General features: G+C 49.5%; 2 protein-coding genes and 1 long non-coding RNA gene across 3 annotated transcripts; 1 reads left to right on the top strand and 2 right to left on the bottom strand.

The window, feature by feature from the left end:
* The first annotated feature begins 424 nt into the window (after positions 1–424).
* On the top strand, positions 425–2,021 carry LOC135311130 (uncharacterized). The gene is made up of 3 exons (XR_010370975.1): positions 425–532; positions 1,683–1,830; positions 1,916–2,021. It is a non-coding gene; the product is annotated as an uncharacterized LOC135311130 (long non-coding RNA).
* A 3,305-nt stretch (positions 2,022–5,326) lies between these two features.
* LOC135311129 (olfactory receptor 14J1-like) lies at positions 5,327–6,757 on the bottom strand. The gene has a single exon (XM_064440270.1). The coding sequence runs from the start codon at positions 6,507–6,509 to the stop codon at positions 5,553–5,555; it is 957 nt and encodes a 318-aa protein (XP_064296340.1). The 5' UTR covers positions 6,510–6,757; the 3' UTR covers positions 5,327–5,552.
* Positions 6,758–17,263: 10,506 nt separating this feature from the next.
* On the bottom strand, positions 17,264–20,943 carry LOC135311137 (protein ELYS-like). Its single transcript, XM_064440278.1, has 4 exons — positions 20,821–20,943; positions 20,552–20,733; positions 20,016–20,077; positions 17,264–17,368 (listed from the first exon to the last, which is right to left on the bottom strand). Exons 1-4 carry the CDS (start codon positions 20,835–20,837, stop codon positions 17,264–17,266), a joined length of 366 nt encoding a protein of 121 aa, XP_064296348.1. The 5' UTR covers positions 20,838–20,943.
* Positions 20,944–21,795: the final 852 nt, after the last annotated feature.

Raw genomic sequence — 21,795 nt, 5'->3', positions numbered from 1 at the left:
CCAATAGGTAAAGAAATATATGCCACCGTTTTGGCATTCAGATACTGTGAAAGGTGGAGAACAAATACTAGAAATTCAGATCCCCTAAACTTCCTTTAAACTTGGAATATCAATAATTGTGGGGCATCTTTTTGGGGATACCACTAATATTCCTTTACATGTGAAAAAATTAATTCTAGGTGCATGGCGGAGGCTTGGGGTCTGCTGCAGCAACACACCACTAAGATAAACGTGGAAGAGCTATGAAGAGACATGTATGACATCTGTCGGGAGATGGGACTAGTGGGAGACTTCCTGAAGCTGCCTTTCACAGACTCTGAACAAGGAAGCGTGGGCAAGAAAGAAACCTGAATCCCCTCTTTGCCAAGAGATGAGGCAGGATCATCATGTATGTTTTAAAATGTGTTATTTCTCATAGAAGTGTTTGGAGAAATTCTTACGGAATCATGAAATTGTTTTAATCCGGCATCTGCAGCGTGCCAACTGTATGGCAGCACTACAGCTGAGCCAGGCGAGGAACGTTCATCTCATGGTAAGCGTAAAAGTCCTGCCAAGTGTGCCAGCTTCTCTCAGGTGTTACTGACCGGTTTAACAGCGCTCAGTAAGAATCCTGCTTTCTTTATCACACCCTTCTTTGAACTACTTGGAATAAGCCTCTGCACCTTACGTTACGGCTGAACCTAAAAGTTGAACAAAATGTGTCACTACTCCAAAGCTTCCCCGTGCAGTTGGAAATTCAGTGTTACAGGCTGTTGTTGACTCCACTTCAAAGAGTTTGTTTGTGTCTGAGGATTAAATAAGTATCTTTCCTGTCAGCCACGCTTAGCATTCAGTTATTCAGCGACATACATTGTGTAGGGTTCGGATTATGGGAAGTTGTTTGGGTCACTGTGGAATGAAGAGTGTGTTGTATGTCATCTCTTGTACCTTGCACGCAACTCTGGGTGCCAATCCACAGGCAAAATGTACACTATGTGTTGTTCTTTATATTATTTGCTCAAGTTATAGCATGAGCTCTGCAATTCCACAACTTTCATTTTACCACTTTTAGGACCGAAAATCTTACGTAACTTCTGTATCTCAAAATAGCCAGGTCAAATTTTGATTTATGGGAACTTCTGTTGTGGTTCTGTGATCCATTGGGTGGTTTGTGGAACCATAGTTTTCCAGGGAAGCAAAGTTATGGGGTGGGTTTGGAAGGTTTAGGGCCTGCAATTGAAAGCCTCCATCCAGGGGGAAGGGGTGTGTAGGGGGCTTTCTCTTCCCTGTTTTAATCCTCACTTCCTTTTGTCCAACGTAACCCGCTGTTGCCCTGGAGATTCAGTCACCTGGGGCAGTGGCGTTTCGGGAAAAACAAGGGAAAGGCTGCTGTTTTGTCAGCCATGTGAAACTTGTGGGTGCTGACAGGTGGGTCAGGATCAGGTTCTGCAGAGTGCCGGCATGGTTTTAACTTAAAGTTGTAGCTTCTGTTATTATTCTAGTCTTCCTTCCACTTGGCTCAAAATACCGGGTGGAGCTGGTGTGCGCTGATGGGCAGAACTGGCTGCCGCTCTGTGCCGTGGGTGTATTTTACTGCACCTGTAGAGGAAACGTATTCACTAATTGGAAACAGCACCGACAGTTCCGTGCAATGAACTGCTTGTAATTATTTACCTTCTTGCTTTACGCTTCTCGTTCATCAGATCGATTGTGATCCTCGCTGGAGACAGGGGGCAGCTGCCAGAAATTCTCTGTCAGCAAAACATGGCAAGATCCTTCCTCGAGGTCAGAGGCAGCTGGCTGTAGAGAGAGCCAAGCCTTACCATCTGCCTTCATCCGGACCAAGAGGAGGTAAATTTTCGGGGGGGAATATAACGCACAACTCCCCATCACTTTGATTACACAAGGCTGATCGTTTTTCCCTCTTGCTTGACAGCCGCAAGACCAAAGCCATTCTCAACAGTAACAGGACAAGCTAATGCAGGAGATGTGCCTCCCAGAGCACCTTTCAGCAGTCGTGTACTGGCCAAAGTTAGAGAGTTATGGGTAGGAAACGAGCAGAAACCCACCTGAGAGAGAGATTTTCTGTTATGTGGTGTTTGTTATTCAGAAGACATACATTTATATTATGTTAAATGTGTTTAGAGAATTTAAGAGAGCTGAAACTAAAACAAGGATTACCATCAAGCTATTGGTGTATGGATCTGAATAGACTTGATTGTGTGATCAAATAGTAACCTTTTCCCACTTGCTGAACATGTTTCTGCTTTGTTTCTGCCTCTTCTACTTAAAAACGGGCAGAATGATAAAGAGCAGAAAAGAGGCCAGTAGCTGTCAGATGATTTTCCTACAGGTGGTATGGCCAAATCACCCTCAATTCTGGTATATTTGGACTTGAGGGCAATGAAGGTCACTTACTGTCCTTCTCTGCTCTCCTTTTGTCACGAGAAAAGACCAAGGCCTTGGACAGGTCGTACTACAAGGACATGCCCAGCGTGCAAATCAGGCCGCAGATAACTAAGCCGTTTAATCCCCCATCAGAACTTCTTCTCATGGAAGATGACTCTCAGGGTTGTCAGCGCAATCAGTTTATTTGCTGCAATTTCATCCCTTCCCATGTCGACAACCATAAATAGCTTCTGGTGGGGAAGAAACAAGCTCCAGGCAGGCGCCAATCCATAGTTTCTTGTGAGTTGTTGGGCACTGCCTGTAACCTAACTTACCTAACTATAACCTAACACTAAAACTAACCCTAAACATAACCCTAACGCTAACCACTAAACCTAAACCTCAACCTAGCCCCATGCTAACCATAAAGGGTAATCCTATCTCTAAACCTAACACTAACTGATCCCTAACAGTAACGCTAACTGTAACACAAACCCTAACACCTACACCTAACACTAACCCTAAACCTAGAACTAACCCTAAGAGTAAAAGCTAACGTTATCCCTAACCCTAACCCTAACAACTAATGTTATCCCTAACACTAACCCTGATTGGTAATCCCGAACACAAACTCAAATACTAACCCTAAACCTAATGCTAACCCCGAAACAAACCCTATCCCTAACACCAATCCTAAAACGAACAATGACCCTAAACCCTAACCCTAACCCTAATCCTAACCCTAACCCTAAGCCTCACCCTAACCCTTAAACTAACCTAATATTAACTAACCCTAACCCTAACCCCTAAAATTAACCCTGACCCTAACCCCTAACACTAAAACTAAACTTAAAACTAATACTAACACTCATACTAACACTAACCCTAACCCTAACCCCAAATCCTAACCCTATCCCTAACACTAACATCTTGTTGGGGGCTGTATTGTAACGGCTCTGAAGACCTCCAAGTATCTCTCTCCCCACTGCTGGCCAGGCAGGCACGGCCTCACAGCCAGCAGCCATGCACAACGTGCTGCTGTGCTGGAGAGGTCCCGGCTCAGCCGCCCCGGCAGTGCTGGAGGCAGGTGATGCTCCCCACCACCCCGAGGTACTCTGCCTGCAGAGCAGCTCGTGCTCCAGAAGGACTAGCATATCCCTTGGCACACACGGCTTCTTCAGCTACCCCAGGGCACTTGCAGCCTCTGTGTGGAGAAGCAAATCCAACTGCGAATGTAGATTGAAGGAAATTCTTGAAACCTCTGCAGAAAAGAACTCAATGGAATAGCTGAAAAAGTCCTCCTCTCCAGCATTGCTAGGACTTTTAGGAATTTTCATGACCTTTTTGATACTTGTTTTCTTAACAGCACCAAGGCTATACACTAGCAAGCTGATTGCGCTGTCTCTCAGTACATGAACGGTTTTATGCACCCACTTATCACAGTACGTTTCTTACCAAGAGTTCAAACGGAGAAACATTGCTCAGAAGAACTACTCAATGCATAGTGGCATATTTTATCTCCCTACTTCTGCTTCTCTGTCTTTTCTCCTTCCTCGGCCTATGCTGTCGTCAAGAGCTCTCCAAGGAGAGGCTTCATTGAATCGTAGAATAGCTCAGGTTAGAAGAGACCTGAATGTTGTTTCGTCCAACGCTCCTGCTCAAGGCAGGGTGAACTTAGTGCTGGTCACGGAGAGATGCCGATAGTGACTGGCTGCAAGGAGGACTCTGTGCCACCCATGGCATCTGAGCCTGATCATCCAGCCAACCTCCCGCCCACCTCAGCGGCTACTTCTTTAGTCCAGATTATCACCAGTCTGGGTATCACGGAGGCCATGTTAAGGCCCTTCTAAAGTTCACGTACGCAATCTTCCTGAAAGCCCTGGCTTTTACAAGGTGTTTGAGAGAGGCCTTGCCATGAAACCAGCCAGCACCTCAGTGCCTGTTCCAAGAGAGTGGAACAACAGACCTTCCAGTCCATGAGTCTTGCAGAGAAGCTGGTGGTACACAGCCCAGTACCCCTCGTCCTTTCACTACAGGCTTTGTTAAATAGCCTCTCCCTCTCTTTCCTATAGCCCCCCTTTAAGTACTGAAAGGTGGCAATACAGTCTCCCTCGACCCTTCTCTTCTCCAGGCTGAACAACCCCAACTCCCTCAGCTTTTCCTCAGAGGAGAGGTGTTCCATCCCTCACACCATTTTTGTGGCCCTCCCTTGACCCGCTTTTACAGGTCCATGTCTTTCTTGTACTGGGGGCCCCAGAGCTGGACGCAGTACTGCAGGTGGGGTCTCAGGAGAGCAGAGCAGAGGGGAGAGTTACCTCCTCGACCTGCTGGATATGGTTTTTTTAGGCAGCCCAGGTTATGCGTGGCTTTCTGGGCTGCAAGCACACATTGCCAGCCCATGTTCAAGATTTGCCCACCAATATTCCCAAGTATTTCTCTACAGGGCTGCTTTCAATCCGTTCATCTCCTAGCCTTTCCTGACAGTGGGCATTTCCCTGACCCAGGTGCAGGACCTTGCACTTGGCCTTGTTGACCTTCATGAGGTTCCCACAGGCCCACCTCTCAAGCCTGCCAAGGTCCCTCTGGATGGCATCCCTCCCCTCAAGTGGACCAACTGTCCCACTCAGCTTGGTGTCATCTGCCAACTTGCTGAGGGTGCACTCAATCCCCCTGACTATGTCATTGATGAAGACCTTAAATAGTCCCGGTCCCTGTACGTTCATTTGTCAAATTGATCTCTCTCCAATTTAGGAGAAAGAATGTTGTGGGGGACCATATCAGAGGGCTTACAGAAGTCTAGATCGATGGCATGTGTAGCTCTTCCCTTGTCCACTGATGCAGTTACTCCATGGCAGAGGGCCACTAGATTCACCAGGCACAATTTGACCTTTGTGAAGCCAGGTTGGCTTTCTCTAATCACCTCCCTCTCTTCAAGATGTTATGTCTTCCAAACAAAAAAGTCGCTGCAGGGTCCTTTATTTTTTTAAATGCACAGAGAATATGTCTCTCATTTCAAGACTCTGAGTAACACTAGAAAATTAGTTTCCCAATTAGAAATGGTACGAATAATAACATTTCTTTGCACACAACATTATCATAAGTAAAAGCAAGAAAAAAAACCACCCACCACAACCAACAATCCTCCATAAGACAGGCTGAGACTGTAATGACATACATTATAAGTGCTATGCATAAGGACATGGACAGCTAATTGCTTCAGAAAAACTTCCAGTCATCAGTTTGCACACTGCATCCTTGAGCTCCTGGTTCCTCATGCTGTAGATGAGGGGGTTCACTGCTGGGGGCACCACCGAGTACAGCACTGCCACCACCAGGTCCAGGGGTGGGGAGGAGATGGAAGGAGGCTTTAGGTAGGCAAACATGGCAGTGATGATAAACAGGGAGACCACGGCCAGGTGCGGGAGGCACGTGGAAAAGGCTTTGTGCCGTCCCTGCTCAGAGGGGAGCCTCAGCACAGCCCTGAAGATCTGCACATAGGACAGCACAATGAAAACAAAACACCCAAATGCTGCACAGGCACTGACCAGAGTAACCCCGACCTCCCTGAGGTAGGTGTCTGAGCAGGAGAGCTTGAGGATCTGGGGGATTTCACAGAAGAACTGCTCCAGGGCATTGCCATGGCAGAGGGGCAGTGAAAATGTACTGGCCGTGTGCAGCAGAGCATTGAGAAACCCACCGGCCCAGGCAGCTGCTGCCATGTGGGCACAAGCTCTGCTGCCCAGCAGGGTCCCGTAGTGCAGGGGTTTGCAGATGGCCACGTAGCGGTCGTAGGCCATGACCGTCAGGAGAAAATACTCTGCTGACATCAAAAAGACAAACAGAAAGGCCTGTGCAGCACATCCTGCGTAGGAGATGTCCCTGGTGTCCCAGAGGGAATTGGCCATGGATTTGGGGAGAGTGGTGGAGATGGAGCCCAGGTCGAGGAGGGAGAGGTTGAGGAGGAAGAAGTACATGGGGGTGTGGAGGCGGTGGTCGCAGGCGATGGCGGTGACGATGAGCCCGTTGCCCAGGAGGGCAGCCAGGTAGATGGCCAGGGAGAGCCAGAAGTGCAGGAGCTGCAGCTCCCGCGTGTCTGTGAACGCCAGGAGGAGGAACTGTGTGATGGAGCTGCTGTTGGACATCTGCTGCCTCTGGGTGAGGAGCACTGAACAAGGAGATAAAGGAAGTGAGAGGTTAGGGCAGACTTCTTTGAGAAAAAACTATACCATTTCTTACAGAACCGCCCTTCTGCATGAGTAAGTCCTGTCCTACTGCAACCGGGTAATAGGAACACGGGTTGATCTCAGATTAAATCCATCATGATATCAAAGAACTTTTTAGAATTTTCCCTCCCAACTCACCTGAGTGTAGAGCAGAGCTGCAGGGATTTTGGTTTGTGTGTTCTGTTCCAGCTGCCCACCACAGGTGAGGAGCACTTTGAATGCAGAAATCCCTGGCATTTCTGCTACACGTGGAATCTTGTGGGTGATGAGAGGCAAAAGGACTTTCCCTTAGTGCCAAGTGAAGACAGCCAGCCTTTGCATCAACCCTGATCTCAGCTGCCCTGTGCTGACCCCCCCATAATCCAGGAGGATGGAGATTATGACCTGCTGCTCCACCTGGACAATCACATGTTTAATGGGCTGGATGGGATCCACCTGAGAGCGCTGAGGGAGCTGGCCGAGGAGCTTGCCAAGCCACTCTCCATCATTTATCAGCAGTCCTGGGTAACAGGAAAGGTCCCAGGTAACTGGAGGACTGCTGATGTGACACCCATCCACACGAAGGGACAGAAGGAGGATCCAGGGAAGTACAGGCCTGTCAGCTTGACCTTGGTACCGGGGAAGAATATGGAGCAGTTCATCTTGAGTGAGTGCACCATGCATGTGCAGGACAACCAGGTGATCAGGCCCAGCCAGCATGGCTTCATGAGACGCAGGTCCTGCCTCACCAACCTGATCTCCTTCTATGACCAGGTGACCCACCTAGTAGATGAGGTATTTCAGCTGGAGGACTATTGCACTCGGGTGTTCCCTCCAAAAGAAACAGGATGCTGCTGGGAGCAGAGGAATCCAGTTTCGGAGTGCAGATCTCCAAACCCCTCCAAACCTCATCGTACGAGAGGAGGATCTCAGCTCTGCCCTCCCAGCCAGGGGCACAGGGGGCTCATTACACCTGCCCACATACAGCCACCCAGCAGCATTTCCATGGCCTCAGCAGTGAGGCGTCATCTCCATGGGGCTCCTGCACAGCACAGAGATGCCATGGAGAGCTTTGCCCTGCTGGGGGGCAGCCTGCAGCCCAGCAGCACCTCCCAAGGAAAGACTCCCATCGCCTACATTTGTTACGTCCTGAAGAGAGGCTGAGATCACTGCCAGCCTCACAAAATACAAATCTTTGGTGGTCAGGCTACTGGAAGGGCAACTCCTGGTCATGGCCCCAGTGTATTAAGAGCACAGGCTCTGCTCTGTGGGTGTGGGGGAGACAAGGGGTTGCTCCAGGGACAGCATCTGCACTGCAGGGGATGGCAGGGAGATGCCTGAGTCCCTCCTCCCATGGCATTGCTGGGAAATATTCTCTCTTTGGTCCTGCCCATCCTTCTGTTGCCTAGAGCTCTCCTTGGCCAGGGCCTCTTTCTCTGTCCCCACCTCTCCTCCCTGTCAGTGCTCAGAGAGCCCGTCCCACCCGCTGTGTGCTCAGCTCTGCCCTGCAGACACCTCCTGGCAGCAGGGCACTGCCCAGGCACAGCTCTGTGCGTGCGGGGGCTAAGGAGCAGCTCAGACAGGTCCTAACGTGAACAGGGGTCTCAGTGCCTACGCCAGAGCAGAGAAACAACTTCCCATCTCCCACTGCCCACCCAGACAACCAGGAAGAGAAGACACAAAGCACAGACTTCTTTCACACCCTTTCAGGAAACCCCCGACCTTGACTTCCATCTTTCAAATGACCCTCTGCAAATGCCCTCAGGCTGATGGAGAAGCCTGAGCAGCCCTGACCCACGCAGCACCCTCCGGACAGCAGAAGGACACTGCCCTGCCAGGGTCACTCCTTCCACCCACAGCTTGTCCCCACAGCGCTGTGGGGAGCTCCCCGGGCAGGCTGAGTGCTGAGCCTGGCAGGCGGCAGAGTCCCTGCCCCAGCACACAGACCCCTGGGGCGCAGGGACCCTGCTCGCAAGGACAGCCCTGGGCACCCCTGCCTGCACACGTGCCTGCAAAGCCCTGCAGCATCCCCGGGCGAAGGCAGCCGCCGTGCCCTGTCCTTCTGACAGTGCCGCAGGGAAGTGCTGCTCCTCATCACGTCCTCCTCCTCTGTGCAAGGGCAGCTGTGAGAGTCCTCCTCAAGGGTCACCTATGCTGTGGGATGCAGCAGCTTTTGGATATCCCTCCCAGAACACCAGCTACATTCTCCTCCACCCAGAGACTTACCACGCAGAGGGCTGTGAAGATCCTTCCCTGCAGTCAGCTCCCAGCATCCCCCCAGCCCAGGCTGCCTTTCCCCTCTCCCTGCCCGGCTCCTCTGCCCTCGGTGCCTGCAGGCAGTGCCCTCAGCCCTGCTGCGCTTGGCAGAGGAGCTGCTCCTGGGCAGAGCTGTCTCTCGGCAGCGCTGCCTCATTGCCAGCAGCTGCCTTTGTCCCAGGAGCCCAGCCCAGCTCAGCAGCAGAGGCCCAGCCCCAGGCAGCCCTTTCTCTGCCCCTCGCGGCTCCCTCCAGGTGTCCCTGGGGCTCCAGGGCTGACAGCTCCTGAGGGGCAGGAGGGTCTCTGCTGTGAATATACTTGGAAGCACACTGATGCCAGCACCGACTGTTCCTCTCTCAGCACTGAACAAACTGTGTCCGGCAGCAGGAGTTGCCCAACCAGGGTGTGCAGGTCTGTGGGAGGTGTCGATGTTGCCCTTTGGAAGCCCCTGTTCCTGCCCCACTCTCCGACAGGACATGATGGCAGTGACGGGAAGGGGGTCATGCCTCCCCTGTGTGGGGCAGGGATCCAGCTGAGCTCATGCAGGCGTCTCAGCTCTCCCTAGCAGCCCTCAGGCAGGAGGTGGCTTCAGCTCCTCCAACACACACCCACGGACCCACAGCATGTGGGATTCTTCTTGCCTCAAGTCACCTGTGAACTCCTTCTCTAAGCATCCATGCTGGTTAATGGGGATGGAGGCCAGGAGTGGTTTGCTCAGGTGCAGATCCCTGGTGACATCTGAGGTGCCAGAGGTGGTGCAAGACACGTGCAGGTGACTGCAGACTGCAAGGAATCAATTCTTAGGGACAAGTTAGCTTCTGGGGGCGTCGCCTTGGGGGCTGGTGGGCAATTCTTTGGCCCAAATGGAATGACCGCAGAGGCCCGTGTTAAGGACAGGGAGACCTGTCCCTCCTCAGTATGTTTAGGGCAGCTGACAGAGGTATTCATCGGAGCAAATGGAGTCCTGTGCCACAGGGACAGCTCAGGCTTTCCCTTCCTCTTGTCTGTCAGCTGTCCGTCTCCACTGACTGAACCTGAAGGTTTCTCATGGGCTTCCCTGAAGTGCCTACACCCACCCAGTGCAGCTGCTGCATGTCATGGCCAAACACAGGCCTGTAGTGTTCCCTCGATACCAAAGCTGCCCAGAACAACCGGAGCGTGCAGCTGGTAGGGCAGTGCGGGCCCTACCGGGCAGCTGTCCCTGTTCACGGTCGGTACGTGACAGACCTCCCTTGTCAGCAAGTGACGCGTTCCCACCACTGCAGCGAGGCAGCGTCTGTCCCGTGCCTGTGCAGTCGGTGCCGGCAACGCAGGAATACGAGCCACGTCACATCAGGGTTTCCACTCGTGTGCCAGCTCTCTTAGCCTCTGCTGCTTCTTCTCACCCCATCCTTTGCTCGCACCCCTGATGGTACACTCAAGGAACAGGCCAAGCATTTCCACAAGGTGCCTGCATCACAGGATGCCCATCGCCAAGTACAGTTTCAGCAGCCCCTTGGCCCTCCTGGAGATCAGCTTTGCATCTGCCACAGGCCCCAGGGGCTGCAAGAGGCACCACAGACAGCAAAGCCCCCTCCTGGCAGAGCTGCAGAGCCCAGCTGGGTTTCTCTCAGCCATTGGGGGAACCCGTCTTTGCTGTCCTTGTGAGCCCCCCCTTTCACCCTGACCTTGCCGCCTGCCACTCGCTGCAGCACGTCTCTGCTCTGAGGGAAAGCCTTTGCTCACACAGGGTCTCGGGCCTTCAAGCTTTGACAAGGCTGAGCTTGGCCTTGCTGGCACAGAGCCCACGTGTGCACCAACGTTCTCAGCGTGGGGCACGGGGAGGAGGGGCTGGAGCCCCTCGTGCTCTCACAGGTCCATGGCATTGATGCGATACCTGCTGAGGTTTGGTGGGACAGGTCACGCAGCTTGGGGTGCTGCAATGGGGGTACAGCCTTTTCAGAAGAGACAGGCAGGAAAGCCCAGGAGGGGGTTCCCGCAGTGTGAAGGCGCTGCCTGGATGAAGGGAGAGCCTCTGTGGGATGGGGGACAGGCTGCGTGAGCCCTTGTGCGTGAGGGTCAGAGGAGAGGCCAGCTGGGGCGACATCGTGGTAGGAGGTAAGTGCCTGGAATCAGGTGAGGACGTCGACAAAGTCTTATTGAAGCCGTTTGAGAAAGTGGAAACTTCAGAGAACAACTCAATTTTCACTCTGTCCCAGAGGCCGGCCTGCTTAGGCCTGCAACAGACTACCTCTGCCTTGTCAAGTAAGAGTGAGTGACAGGAATAACATGAGAGAGCTGGAGTTCACCATCACCATCACCATCACCATCAGGAAGAAAACCAAATCTGTAAGCACATGGCACGGTGACTGTTATTAGTGGCAGCAGCACTGATTCCAATGCATTCCTGCTGTGAGGTGCAGGGCAGGGGCCACACATCTCTGGCAGCCACTCTGGGAATGCACTGCAGGCAGTGCCACCTCAATCAGTGTTTGTAAGAGAAGGCACGATACCCCATCCTCAAGTACTTCTCTAGCAAGGGTCAGCTGGAGGGTGGTCTTGCAGGACTCATACCCTGAGCCCTCGGGTGGCACGGACACTGCTGGTTTCCCTCTGCAGAGAGTGGTAGCAGCTGGATCCCTTCTCAAGAGACACTTCTTGCCAGGAAGCCTCCAGCCTGAGGGAAGCTCCCCTGATTTTCACTGGCACGTCACACTCTCTTCTGATGTATTTGGGGCGCTTCTGTGCTTATTGTTCCTGCGCAGAAGAGATAAAGAGAGAAACATTTCAGAAGAGATGGTCCTACGGCTCCTATTGTGAACAATAATGCTCCCTAAGAGCTCCGGAGGGAGCCAGGGAGGTGGGAGGACACACACGGACAATTCAGGAAGCCCCAGGCCTCTTCTGAAGGGTGACTGGCTCCCAGCTGGGAGGCAGCACCGGGCACTATGTCTGGCTGGCAGAGAGCGTTCAGGGAAGGCAATGAGAAACAAGGAAGTGGTTGAGGCCTTTCCCAACTGTTTATAAAACTGTTTGTGCTCAGAACTGGAAAAGAATTTTTATCTGGATGTGAGAAGCTGCGGTTCGGCAGGTCTGCAGGCTCCTGTGCAAATCCGAGATGATTTTCCAGAAAAGGTGTGAGGTTGCCCTTGGTGAAAGAGGACACCAGGGAGCCAGCAGGAACAGGCTGGGAAGGAGTCATGGCTGGGACTCCTTTTGTATCTCATTCCTGGAGACCCTACCCCAAGAACTGGACCCCCAGAGCTCTTCTTTTCACCAGGTGATTCTCCACTGCATTGCTTCTCCTTCCTGCTGCTCACTGCCCTCTGGGGCTGATGCTTGTAGCAGTGGATTTGGAGGGAACTTACCCCTCTCGGGCCTCTGACTCAGCCCTCATGGAAGAAAGAGGCTGTTCTGCAAGTGAAGAACATGGGACCCAGGCAACCCTTCCCAAGACCCTTGTGAAGGCAACTGTGGCCCTTAAGGGGCCGTGACATGCCAGAATTGAGCAGAGAAAGGGCGATGGAGATGAAAACTCTGATACAAGTGAGCAAAACAAACTGTGGCAGTCCATCCTGGACTTGAGAAGACCAGATCTGGGCTTGTGCAGGGATCTTCCTTAAAGAATGTCCTTGGAGCCATCCTGGAGGGACAAGGATGCCCCAAGCAGCTGCCTGATTGTCAGGGATCCCCTCCTCATGTCACAAGAATGTCCCGTTGCAGTGGGCAGAAAGTCAAGCAAGGGCTGTGCCAGGCAGCCTGGAGGAGCAGGGACTTGCTCATGGAGCACAGAGTGGAAATGTGCAGAAGGTGGCAGCAAGGACAGGGCACCAGAAGAAACAGAGCGCCACAACCTGAGCGTGCTGGGATGGAGCGAGTCTAACGGAGTCACTGCTGTGGTAGAACCCCAGTAGGCAGCTGAGCACCACACAGGCGCTCACTCACATCCTCACAGTGGGATGGGGAAGGCAATCAGAAGGGTAGAAGTGAGAAAACTTGTGAGTGGAGATAAAGACAGTTCAATAGTTCAAGCAAAAGGTGCGCATGCAAGCAGCGCAAAGCAAGGAGTTCATTCACTGCTTCCCACCAGCAGGCAGGTGTTTAGCCATTGCCAGGAAAGCAGGGCTTTACCACCTGCCATGGTGACTTGGGCCACCGAGCTCGAAAGAGTTCACCCTTATGCTGCCAGTCCCGATCCACCTCAGCCACTTCAATCTTGGCAGCCCGATCCACCTGCTGGTTGTTTCGACGTTCTTCAGTGGCCCAACTCTTGGGGACATGAGCATCCACATGATGATGACTGAAGTTTCTGTTTTATTTGGAGAGGAATGCGTGATGTCAAGCAGCAAGTAAATTGTCTGATATCAGGTATCTAATTAAGGGTAATAAATTTGCAAGACCAACAATTTATCATATGAAATAATATTATTAATATTCTTGATATAATATTAATAAATCATAAAATGAAATAAGAATATAGTAGTGGTAGGACTCAGAAAATACTCATGTCTTAGTCTTGCCATTTTATGCTGTTGTAACCTGAAGATAGTCAGGTCCTGACAACAAAATTGCAGTCTGAATAAATAGCCAGAAAGACAGACTCTTTGGTTTCTCTCAGGCATTCAGAAAGGTTGCCTTTCCCTATTTAAACAGTCCCGTTGGAAACTCAGGCTCTCTCTTTAGTCACTGGAGCCACCAGCTGGACATTCAAAACATGCAAACAGCCAATGCTTGATTATTAAAGCAAACAAATTCTACAGTTGGCTTTTTCCCTCCTTTCCAGGGAATATAAAACAGTTGAAATTACGGTGTCCTTACAGGACAGCTTAGCTCTGAATGATTAAAACTGGGTTTAAACCAGCACGTGGGTCACTCATCGGCAGTGTCACTTTCTCTTTCTGACAGCTGTTTTTAGGGATGTATTCTCATCAGAGAGCTGCGGGGTGCAAGAGTTTTTAAAGTCCTTGCTCTCTAGGCTCCCCTCTCGGGTCAGGCAACAAACAACAGAAGCAACACAGTGTATTTCAGCAGCTTAAAAATTCAGTTTCTGCCCAATGACTTTTCTCTTCTCTCTCTTTTAGTGCATCGCTCGAGGAAGCAGCCGTTTGCTACAGGTGTGGGTGCTGCAAAAATGAAAAACTGGGTCTAAATTTTGAGAAGATCTCAGGGAGCTTTCTACCTTTAACATTGCTTAGTAAACCTGTTTTCTCCTATCAGAAAAGGCTTTGCAACAAAATGTTTTATAAATTCCAAAAAAAAATCCACAGTACAAAGAAATAAAACAATGCTTCCATCTATGACGTCATTCTAAAGGAGGTGTTTTCACTTGCATTGTGGTTGAAGCATAAATTAGAAAATGCATCGAACACGTAGGTGACAGACATTTCAGACCACCGATGCGCGTATACTGAAGGTGTCATAGAAATACCTCCAAGGGGTACGATTGCATGTTTGTGGCTTTCTTCAACGCCTTCTAGCAAATAGAGCTCCAGCAGTGCCTGGAATGAAAAGGGAAAAGGCTTTTACAAACTCCTCTCTCTGAGAAATGATTGGCTTTGGGGGAGGGCTGGGCTGGGGCTGGGGTTTGTGGTGGTGGTGGCTGTTTTCAGGGAACACAACACTCACCCGTAAACTAGGAGGTGGGTATTTCCCAGTTCCGCCTTCATCCCCCCGCCACAGCTCCTCAACTTGCTCTCCGAACTGGGAAACCATCCCATCGATCATCAGGCAGTCAGAATCCCATTTGCCTCTGGAACAAAACGTAGCGAGGATTTGCACAGAGGAAATCACTAATTCCAGCCTCTCAGTGTCGCGGATTTCCTCCAGCCAAAACAAAACCAGCTAAAGCTCCCACGAGTCCAAGAAAGGAACAAACACACACAGGCATGATCGTGACTTGAAATCGACTGGAAAGACATTTCTGAGTCCGATAAAGGGTGTTCATTAGATCATAGTGAATTGTTAAAGGAGTCCCAACTAGACATCCTAAAAGCTCCCTTATTAAGGGAAAAGTTGCAATGACCTCTTAGATTTTGGGTTTTCTTTTTTGTCACATTACTTGTAATACAAAGGAAGTGTAAACAAAGCTTTTTAAGTGCCAGAAACAGCCACGCTCCTACTGACTAACAGAGGAAACGTGACAGTACCAGAATGCCAGGACTATTCTCTAACCCAAATCTAACGCCTCCAATGGCATTGTTCCATTGGCATTCCATTCCAGTAGCAAATGCAGCTGTTGATGGAAAAGCCACACGCTGCCACCTCTGAATTTGCAGCGGAACTGTTCCAGAGCTTTCCTGTAGGTCTTACCTTGATAAACACTCAAGTTCCTGTCGATGAGCCACGCAGTAGCTCTGAATCAGAGGAGAATTGTAGAACGGTCTACAGAAACGCATCTCATCACCTACAGGCAATAAATAAGAAGGGAGTTAAAGAAGTCACATCACATTTTCAACCTACACTTTTGGACTAAACAGACAGAAGAACATACAAGCTCAGCATCAAAAGCACAGGCAAGCCTCCGACTTTGAACGAAGCCAATCCTCTTTCTGCCTTTGCTAAAAGAGACCTAAGGCACAAGGCTCAAGTCCTGCTTGTCCCAAGTGCCAGTTCAAGCTTACAGTTGATGTAACATCCAGAACACAGAGTGTCAGCCAAAGTTCGTTATTAAAAAACCCCCAATTCTCAAAGGGAATGGGTTTTTATACATGTCTGGTGAACATGCATTAGACAATTCAGGCTGACAATAGAATTTATCACCCATCCAAATGGTGAACTATTTCCAAGCTGAAGTTTTTTCTCTAAGCAATCAATGAAAAGTTCGAAACAGGCAGGTCATGCTTTTACTGTAAAATCAAGCATTCCAGTGTTGGTGCTGTAAGAGTTACTTGTTTAAAATCCCAGGTATTTCAAGCTGTGGACATGAGCAACTCCTTCAGTCAGAGGCTTATTGCTATTTCTGACAAACATCCCAGGCAGAAACTGCTGGCATTATTCTATGCTACGTAGTTGAAAAAACCAGGACAATCTCAATTTCAGCAGCAGAACTTCAGCATCTGCTGTCACTGAACCAGCACGACTTGGTATTGATGAAACATTGACAAAACCACGGCTAAGCATGTGTTCATAGGAAGCACCTCCTGCTACAGATGCAGGACAGTTTAGGCTTACCTGAGCCCTCGGGCAGGAGACGGGACCAGCAGAACCAGGGGACCACTCGTGCATACAAAGCTGTGAGGCTGGTCACCGCCAGCTTATTTGTCAAGTCTGCAAAACATGAAAAAAGCCTGAGAGGACTGTTGGTATGCAATTTCTATTGGATTTTTATAAAACTCCCCTCATCGCACTAGAGAGAAAGTAGAAAAATCACATGGTAGAAATCTTTGCCTTTGCATTTTTCACTCCATATCACGTCCTTATCTGAAGGAAAAGCCCACAATCACAAGCAACCCCTACAATGAAGAAGATTCTAAAGGTTAAATTAAAAAAAAGTAAAGCCTGAACTGTTAAATCCACTCATGGATAAGACATCAGTTCTTCACGTAGCAGAGATGTTTACTCTAGCAAAGGGACGTTCTCTTTTCTCCTCAATAGGCCAAGAACAATTTGTAATAGAAACAGCTACAGAAACTCACGCAACTCACTTTACATGTTACTCATTTAGGCCTCCTTTCTGGTTTTAGTAATTTACAATCCAATATTTGCATGCAATCACGCACTGCTAGCTGACAATCAAAGGGAGCATTTTTCGCAGTGCCACATTCCCTTGCTGTAATTTCAAGCCAGTTGCTTACACAGCTCCTTCTGAACGCAGCCTCCCCACCCACTCGCACGGGCTCCCCAACAAACTCTGTCCCGGAACCCAACGCCTGGGAAGTGGCAGCCCCAACTTCTCCCATTTAAGCCCCTTCTCCCAGCTGCAGCTGACTTTCTGCCAATCAGCAAAACCAACAGCAGCTCCTCTTTCCACAATTACAGCCCCAGCATCATTCCAAATCTTAATAAAACATACCAGAGAGTTACAAAAACTATGACAAACCTTTTCTAGGGAGCTCAAAAGCAACTGGCGGTGCTGCAGAGCCTGTAACCTCTGCGCGTCAGTGGAGCTGCAGGAGCCGTCAAACAGCGCAACACCTTTTCAAGAGCAAGTATGAAATCGTTAGCCTACAGAGCAAGTTCAGAGTTTCCAAGTGCACTTCAAGATCTGCAGGCAAGATCATCTACCAGCAGATTCCTGAATAAGCTCAGCTGGAAAGAATGATTCCATGTTTGCAGAGTGACTGCACTAGTACTCACAGATGTCGTCAAGTTCGTGTTGTGTATAGATCACTTTGCTCCACGTCCAGTCAAGGGCAAACTGTAAATTAGCAGCAGAACTTGGCAGCTCTTTAAAAAGAGAGAACAAAAAAGAAATGAATCAAGAATTCCAAACGGAAAAAAATATGCAACGTAAAAACAACCTAAGAAGTATTCCCTTTAGATGTCCAAAGCTTAATGCAGCCAGTCAGAAGTCCTACAGAACCTGTCTGAGCAGCAGCTGACAAGACCGCGTCTAACTGCTCCTCCTGAAAGTAACAGACACAATAAAAGGAGAATCCTACCTGCTTTCAACATCGACACCATCAACAGTAAATGCTTGTTCCTGACTCTACACTCACTCAGGCATCACAGGCTGGGCTGCTTGTTGCTTTGAGGAGCACATGAAATCTTCCCTCTGACACGCCAACTTAGCAAAGGCCAATTCTGATCTTTACTTGCATGCCTCTGCATGATAGTCTCCATTTACTGCGTTCCAATTAACTGTTCTCAGCAACGTGCCCTGCTTATGCCCACGGCACACGGGGTGCAGAGAAGTTTGCCATCAGGGGTGCATGAAGGGGACAGAACAAACAGAGCTCTGCAACGTTTGCATGGAAGCAGTGAAGCCAAGATCAAGCAGCTTCCCAGACTATGAAGACAAGAAGGAGTTATGACACCCCAAACATTAAGTTGTCATTTCCTAAAATGACAGAAAAGAAGCGAAACATTGACGGTCTAATAGGTTTCAATTTCCGGCGCTTCAAACACTGTGTGTTAATGCCGTGGCCATCCTTCAGACGGGCAATGCACAGGCAGGCACAGACGTGCACTGTTAAGGAGTAGCTTATTGCAGCTGCTGTTCTGATACGTCTTTCACGTGAAATGGTCACAGAAACATAGAATCATAGGATCATTAAGGTTGGAAACGCCCTCTAGGATCAGCAAGTGCAACCGTCAACCCAACAATACCATGTCTCCTAAATCATGCCCTCAAGTGCCACGTCTACACGTCTTTGAAATACCTCCAGGGATGGTGACTCCACCCCCTCTCTGGGCAGCCTCTTCCAATGCCTAGACCACTCTTGCAGTGAAGACATTTTTCCTAGTATCCAATCTAAACCTCTCCTGATGCAGCTTGAAGCCGTTTCCTCTTGTTCTATCACTAGTGACCTGGGAGAAGACACCAACCCCCACCTCACTACAACCTCCTTTCAGGTGGTTGTAGAGAGCGATAAGGTCTCCCGTCAGCCTCCTCTTCTCTACGCCAAACAACCCCAGTTGCCTCAACCTCTCCTCTTAAGACCTGCTCTCCAGACCCTTCCCCAGCTTTGGTGCCCTCCTTTGGACACACTCCGGCAACTCCATGCCCTTCTTGTCCTGAGGGGCCCAAATTTTCCTTCTCTGGGGTTTTGTTTTGTGTTGGCTTGTTTCTTTGCTTTTTCAAGCACATTCAAAAGTATCTTTCCCTTCTAGGTAAAATCATCACATTCAAAGCCATTTCTACACATGAGGTTACACACGGGAGATTTCCATCTTTTTCAGAAAACCGGTGTCAGACAAGGAAACACACCAAGTACGGCTTATGGTGGCAAACAAAACTCCAAACCAAGCTTCTTGTCCCAAATTCTGAAATTTGCCTTACTAACAGTCACAAGCAATCCCTGCTCAAATGCCTAACAAGTCTCTGAATGATAGAGTCACAATTCAGCAAAGGGTATTCAAAAATGTCTTCATTTCCCAATTATTTCCAAAGTGGAGCTGACATCAGATCACCCAATCTGAATGGAAGAGCCTACATCAGGCTTGCAAAACAAACAGCCTATGGGCCAGGTCCACTTGCCAAGAAATCCATGTTAGCCACCACGCTGTGCACAAGTGCTCTTTGCCCCAACGCACCCCCACCAGTCTGGTGGAGAATCCAGTAGACAGGACGATGAGGGCAGGGAAAGACCGCTCTCCCCTTCCTACTAAGTGCTCCACTGCCTGATGACTCGCTCGCTGAGCATTTCGCTTAGAGCCTGCCTGGGTGACGATGGGTTCTTCATCACAAAGGCTCCATCTCTCATGAAAGTCCTTCAGAGGAGAGAGAAAGGTTGGTGCCCTGCAAATGGGAAACCTCTGAAGGAGGGGGGTGAAGTCACTACGGTGGGAGAAAGCAGAGAGAAGGTGGTGGGTGTCAGGAACTAAAGGTGCTTGAGGTGTTGCAGCAACAAGAGGGCAGTCCAAGAGGAGTAACTTGGGCGCCTGTAGCACAAGGCAAAGGCTACAGAGGTGAAGATCTGCTTTGGGAGGCTGCAGAAAAGCTGACCGATGAAGGGAAGATGAAGGGAAGTCATCAGGTAGAGCTGCCAACAGAAAGTGCTTGCCGCAGCTCACTGCCTTGGAAGCAAACGATCGTGTACAGCGCCGCAAGCGGATGTTTGCAGCCACTCGCATCCGAGTGAGACACCCCATTGTCAGCTCCTGCACTGAACCTAATGCTCTGAGAAACTGACGGGGGGAAGGTTGTTCTGAGGGAACGATGCTTCCTTTTCTCCAGTCTGCCCTCCTTTGCCAAGTCAATCAGGGATCAGAACCCGAACTCAGGACTACGCAGGCAGTTGCACTCATCGATGAGAGAGAAGGAACAGCTTTCCCCGACTTTCTCTTCCTGCTCCTAGAGCAGCGCTGAGCTCCTTTCTAGACATTCAGGCCCTGATCGTGCTGCAACAGGAGACAACGGTGGGTTTACACTCCCAAGAGGGGACCGCAAACATCACCATTTGCCTACAACTGGCAGGGTACAATTGCAGTTACGCGTGTGGATGGGCAGGAGGAGCATGAAATGGCCTCTGACACTGAAAGCAGCGCCACAGAAAGCTTAGGAAAGGTCCATCTCTTGACATTCTCAATAAAGAGAGAGTAAAAGCTCACCTCCTTCCGGAACCCGCTGCAAGTCATATGAACAACTCCAGAGCTCAGCAAGCACGTGCCATCTGCAGAGACAACGAACGTTGGACAACATTCCACACTCTCACAGTGATGGTAGCACCAGTTTACAGCTTTGTCATGGCAACATCTGGAAAGGTACAACTGAGTACCCGTTCTCCTCATCACATCACTTACAGCCTTTTTCAGAAAAATAATGGCTGAGTGTAGAAATTGTATCTCGGGGGCTACCGAGGTGCTGTGCTTTGAGCTTCAGCCCAGAGTCGTTTCATTTGATAGCCAGCACCACTTCACAGGCTGCGTTACAGAAGCACCCAACCCCCAGGCTCAGCCGACTGTCAGACAGGTGTCACAACAGCACACGCTTTGTCAGCACAATGTCATCAGAGGTGGGTTGGTGGGGGGTTGGGGGTTTTTGGTTTCCCTGGGTTTTTGCGTGACAACCAATGAACAAGAGAACCAATAAATGGCATTTGAGCTCGGTTTAAGGTTATCGCTATTCAAAGCAGTGAAACACCTACCAAATTTATAGGTGCTTGGATGAAAACACTGCTCAGGTAGTGGATAAGAAGGAGGAACTGTCCAATTTAGGCTGCGCTCCTGCACCACAATATCCAAAATGTGGTTGGGAGAAGTCATGCTTGTGACGGTGTCCAGTGACCACCGTGCAAAATAGGGGCAGTCCTGAAGGGATTCTTCTGGCCTGAAAGAAAACAAGTGCAGAAGCTAAACGCCGACTTTCCAATGAATTATGGGTAGGGATATTGAAAACAACTTTGTCAAAATCTACCTTAGTGAGCCTGGCATTTGAGCATGATACCAGCAGTCAAAGTCAAATACACCCACATAAGTAGATGGCTTTCCCTGACCGCGTGTATTCACTTGCCAGCTGAAGACTGATACACTGGTGTCAGGAGATATGACTGTGAAAGACAAGACATTGTTTCTTATTGGGAGAAAATACGATATCTCTGATATTTTCAAAACATCACTTTCTATTTTGGCTTCATTCTGTTACATCACTCGTGAAACGCAACACTTGACTAAGAATAATATAGAAAATTTACACCTCTGTGAGAGGTTTCAGTCATACTGGCCCCCTTTTCAAGTTCAAATTGTATCCGTCCTAAGCCAAACAAAATACACAATTATCAGCTAATCAAGTTTTCCATACAGGAAGAGTGGATCAAGACATTTAGCAAAAAAACCCGCAAGAAACACAAAACAAAAAAAAAACCTAGGAAAACATACATTGCTTCATTTAGAAAGTATACAAATAATTGTCGTATACACTCGATCACGCAGCTGGCATTATTGATTTCCAGATTTGACTCAATTACAAGTTTTTCAAATAGCTCCTTTCCGGCATAGTCAGAACGAAAGAACACAATTATCAGACAAAACAAACACCAAAGCCCAAACCCAACAAACAGGACATTGGAACAAAGAGTTGAACATCAAACATTGACCATGTTACACTCGAGTTCTCTCAAGAAGTGGGCTGGTCTGTCCCCTCTGGGGAAGGCATGCTCTAGATGTGAGCAAAGCAGGTGGTGCATCCTTTACCCTGACAGAGCAGGGAACCAGGAGACAGGTCATTTGGCAAAATGTGTCTCTGTTCTCGGTTGAATTCATCAGTGCTGCTTAGGGAGCCTCCCACGCTTTACTGGGTTTCATCATGAACTCCTGGGCCCTTTCACTTGTGTGAGCTGCTGAAACTGCCCTTGAAGGTATCAAGTAGTTTCATAAATCAGAAGCCAGCTTC

This window comes from Phalacrocorax carbo, unplaced genomic scaffold (genome assembly GCF_963921805.1).
Source record: "Phalacrocorax carbo unplaced genomic scaffold, bPhaCar2.1 SCAFFOLD_54, whole genome shotgun sequence".
Lineage (NCBI taxonomy): Eukaryota > Metazoa > Chordata > Aves > Suliformes > Phalacrocoracidae > Phalacrocorax > Phalacrocorax carbo.
This window is presented reverse-complemented; position numbering and strand designations above follow the sequence as displayed.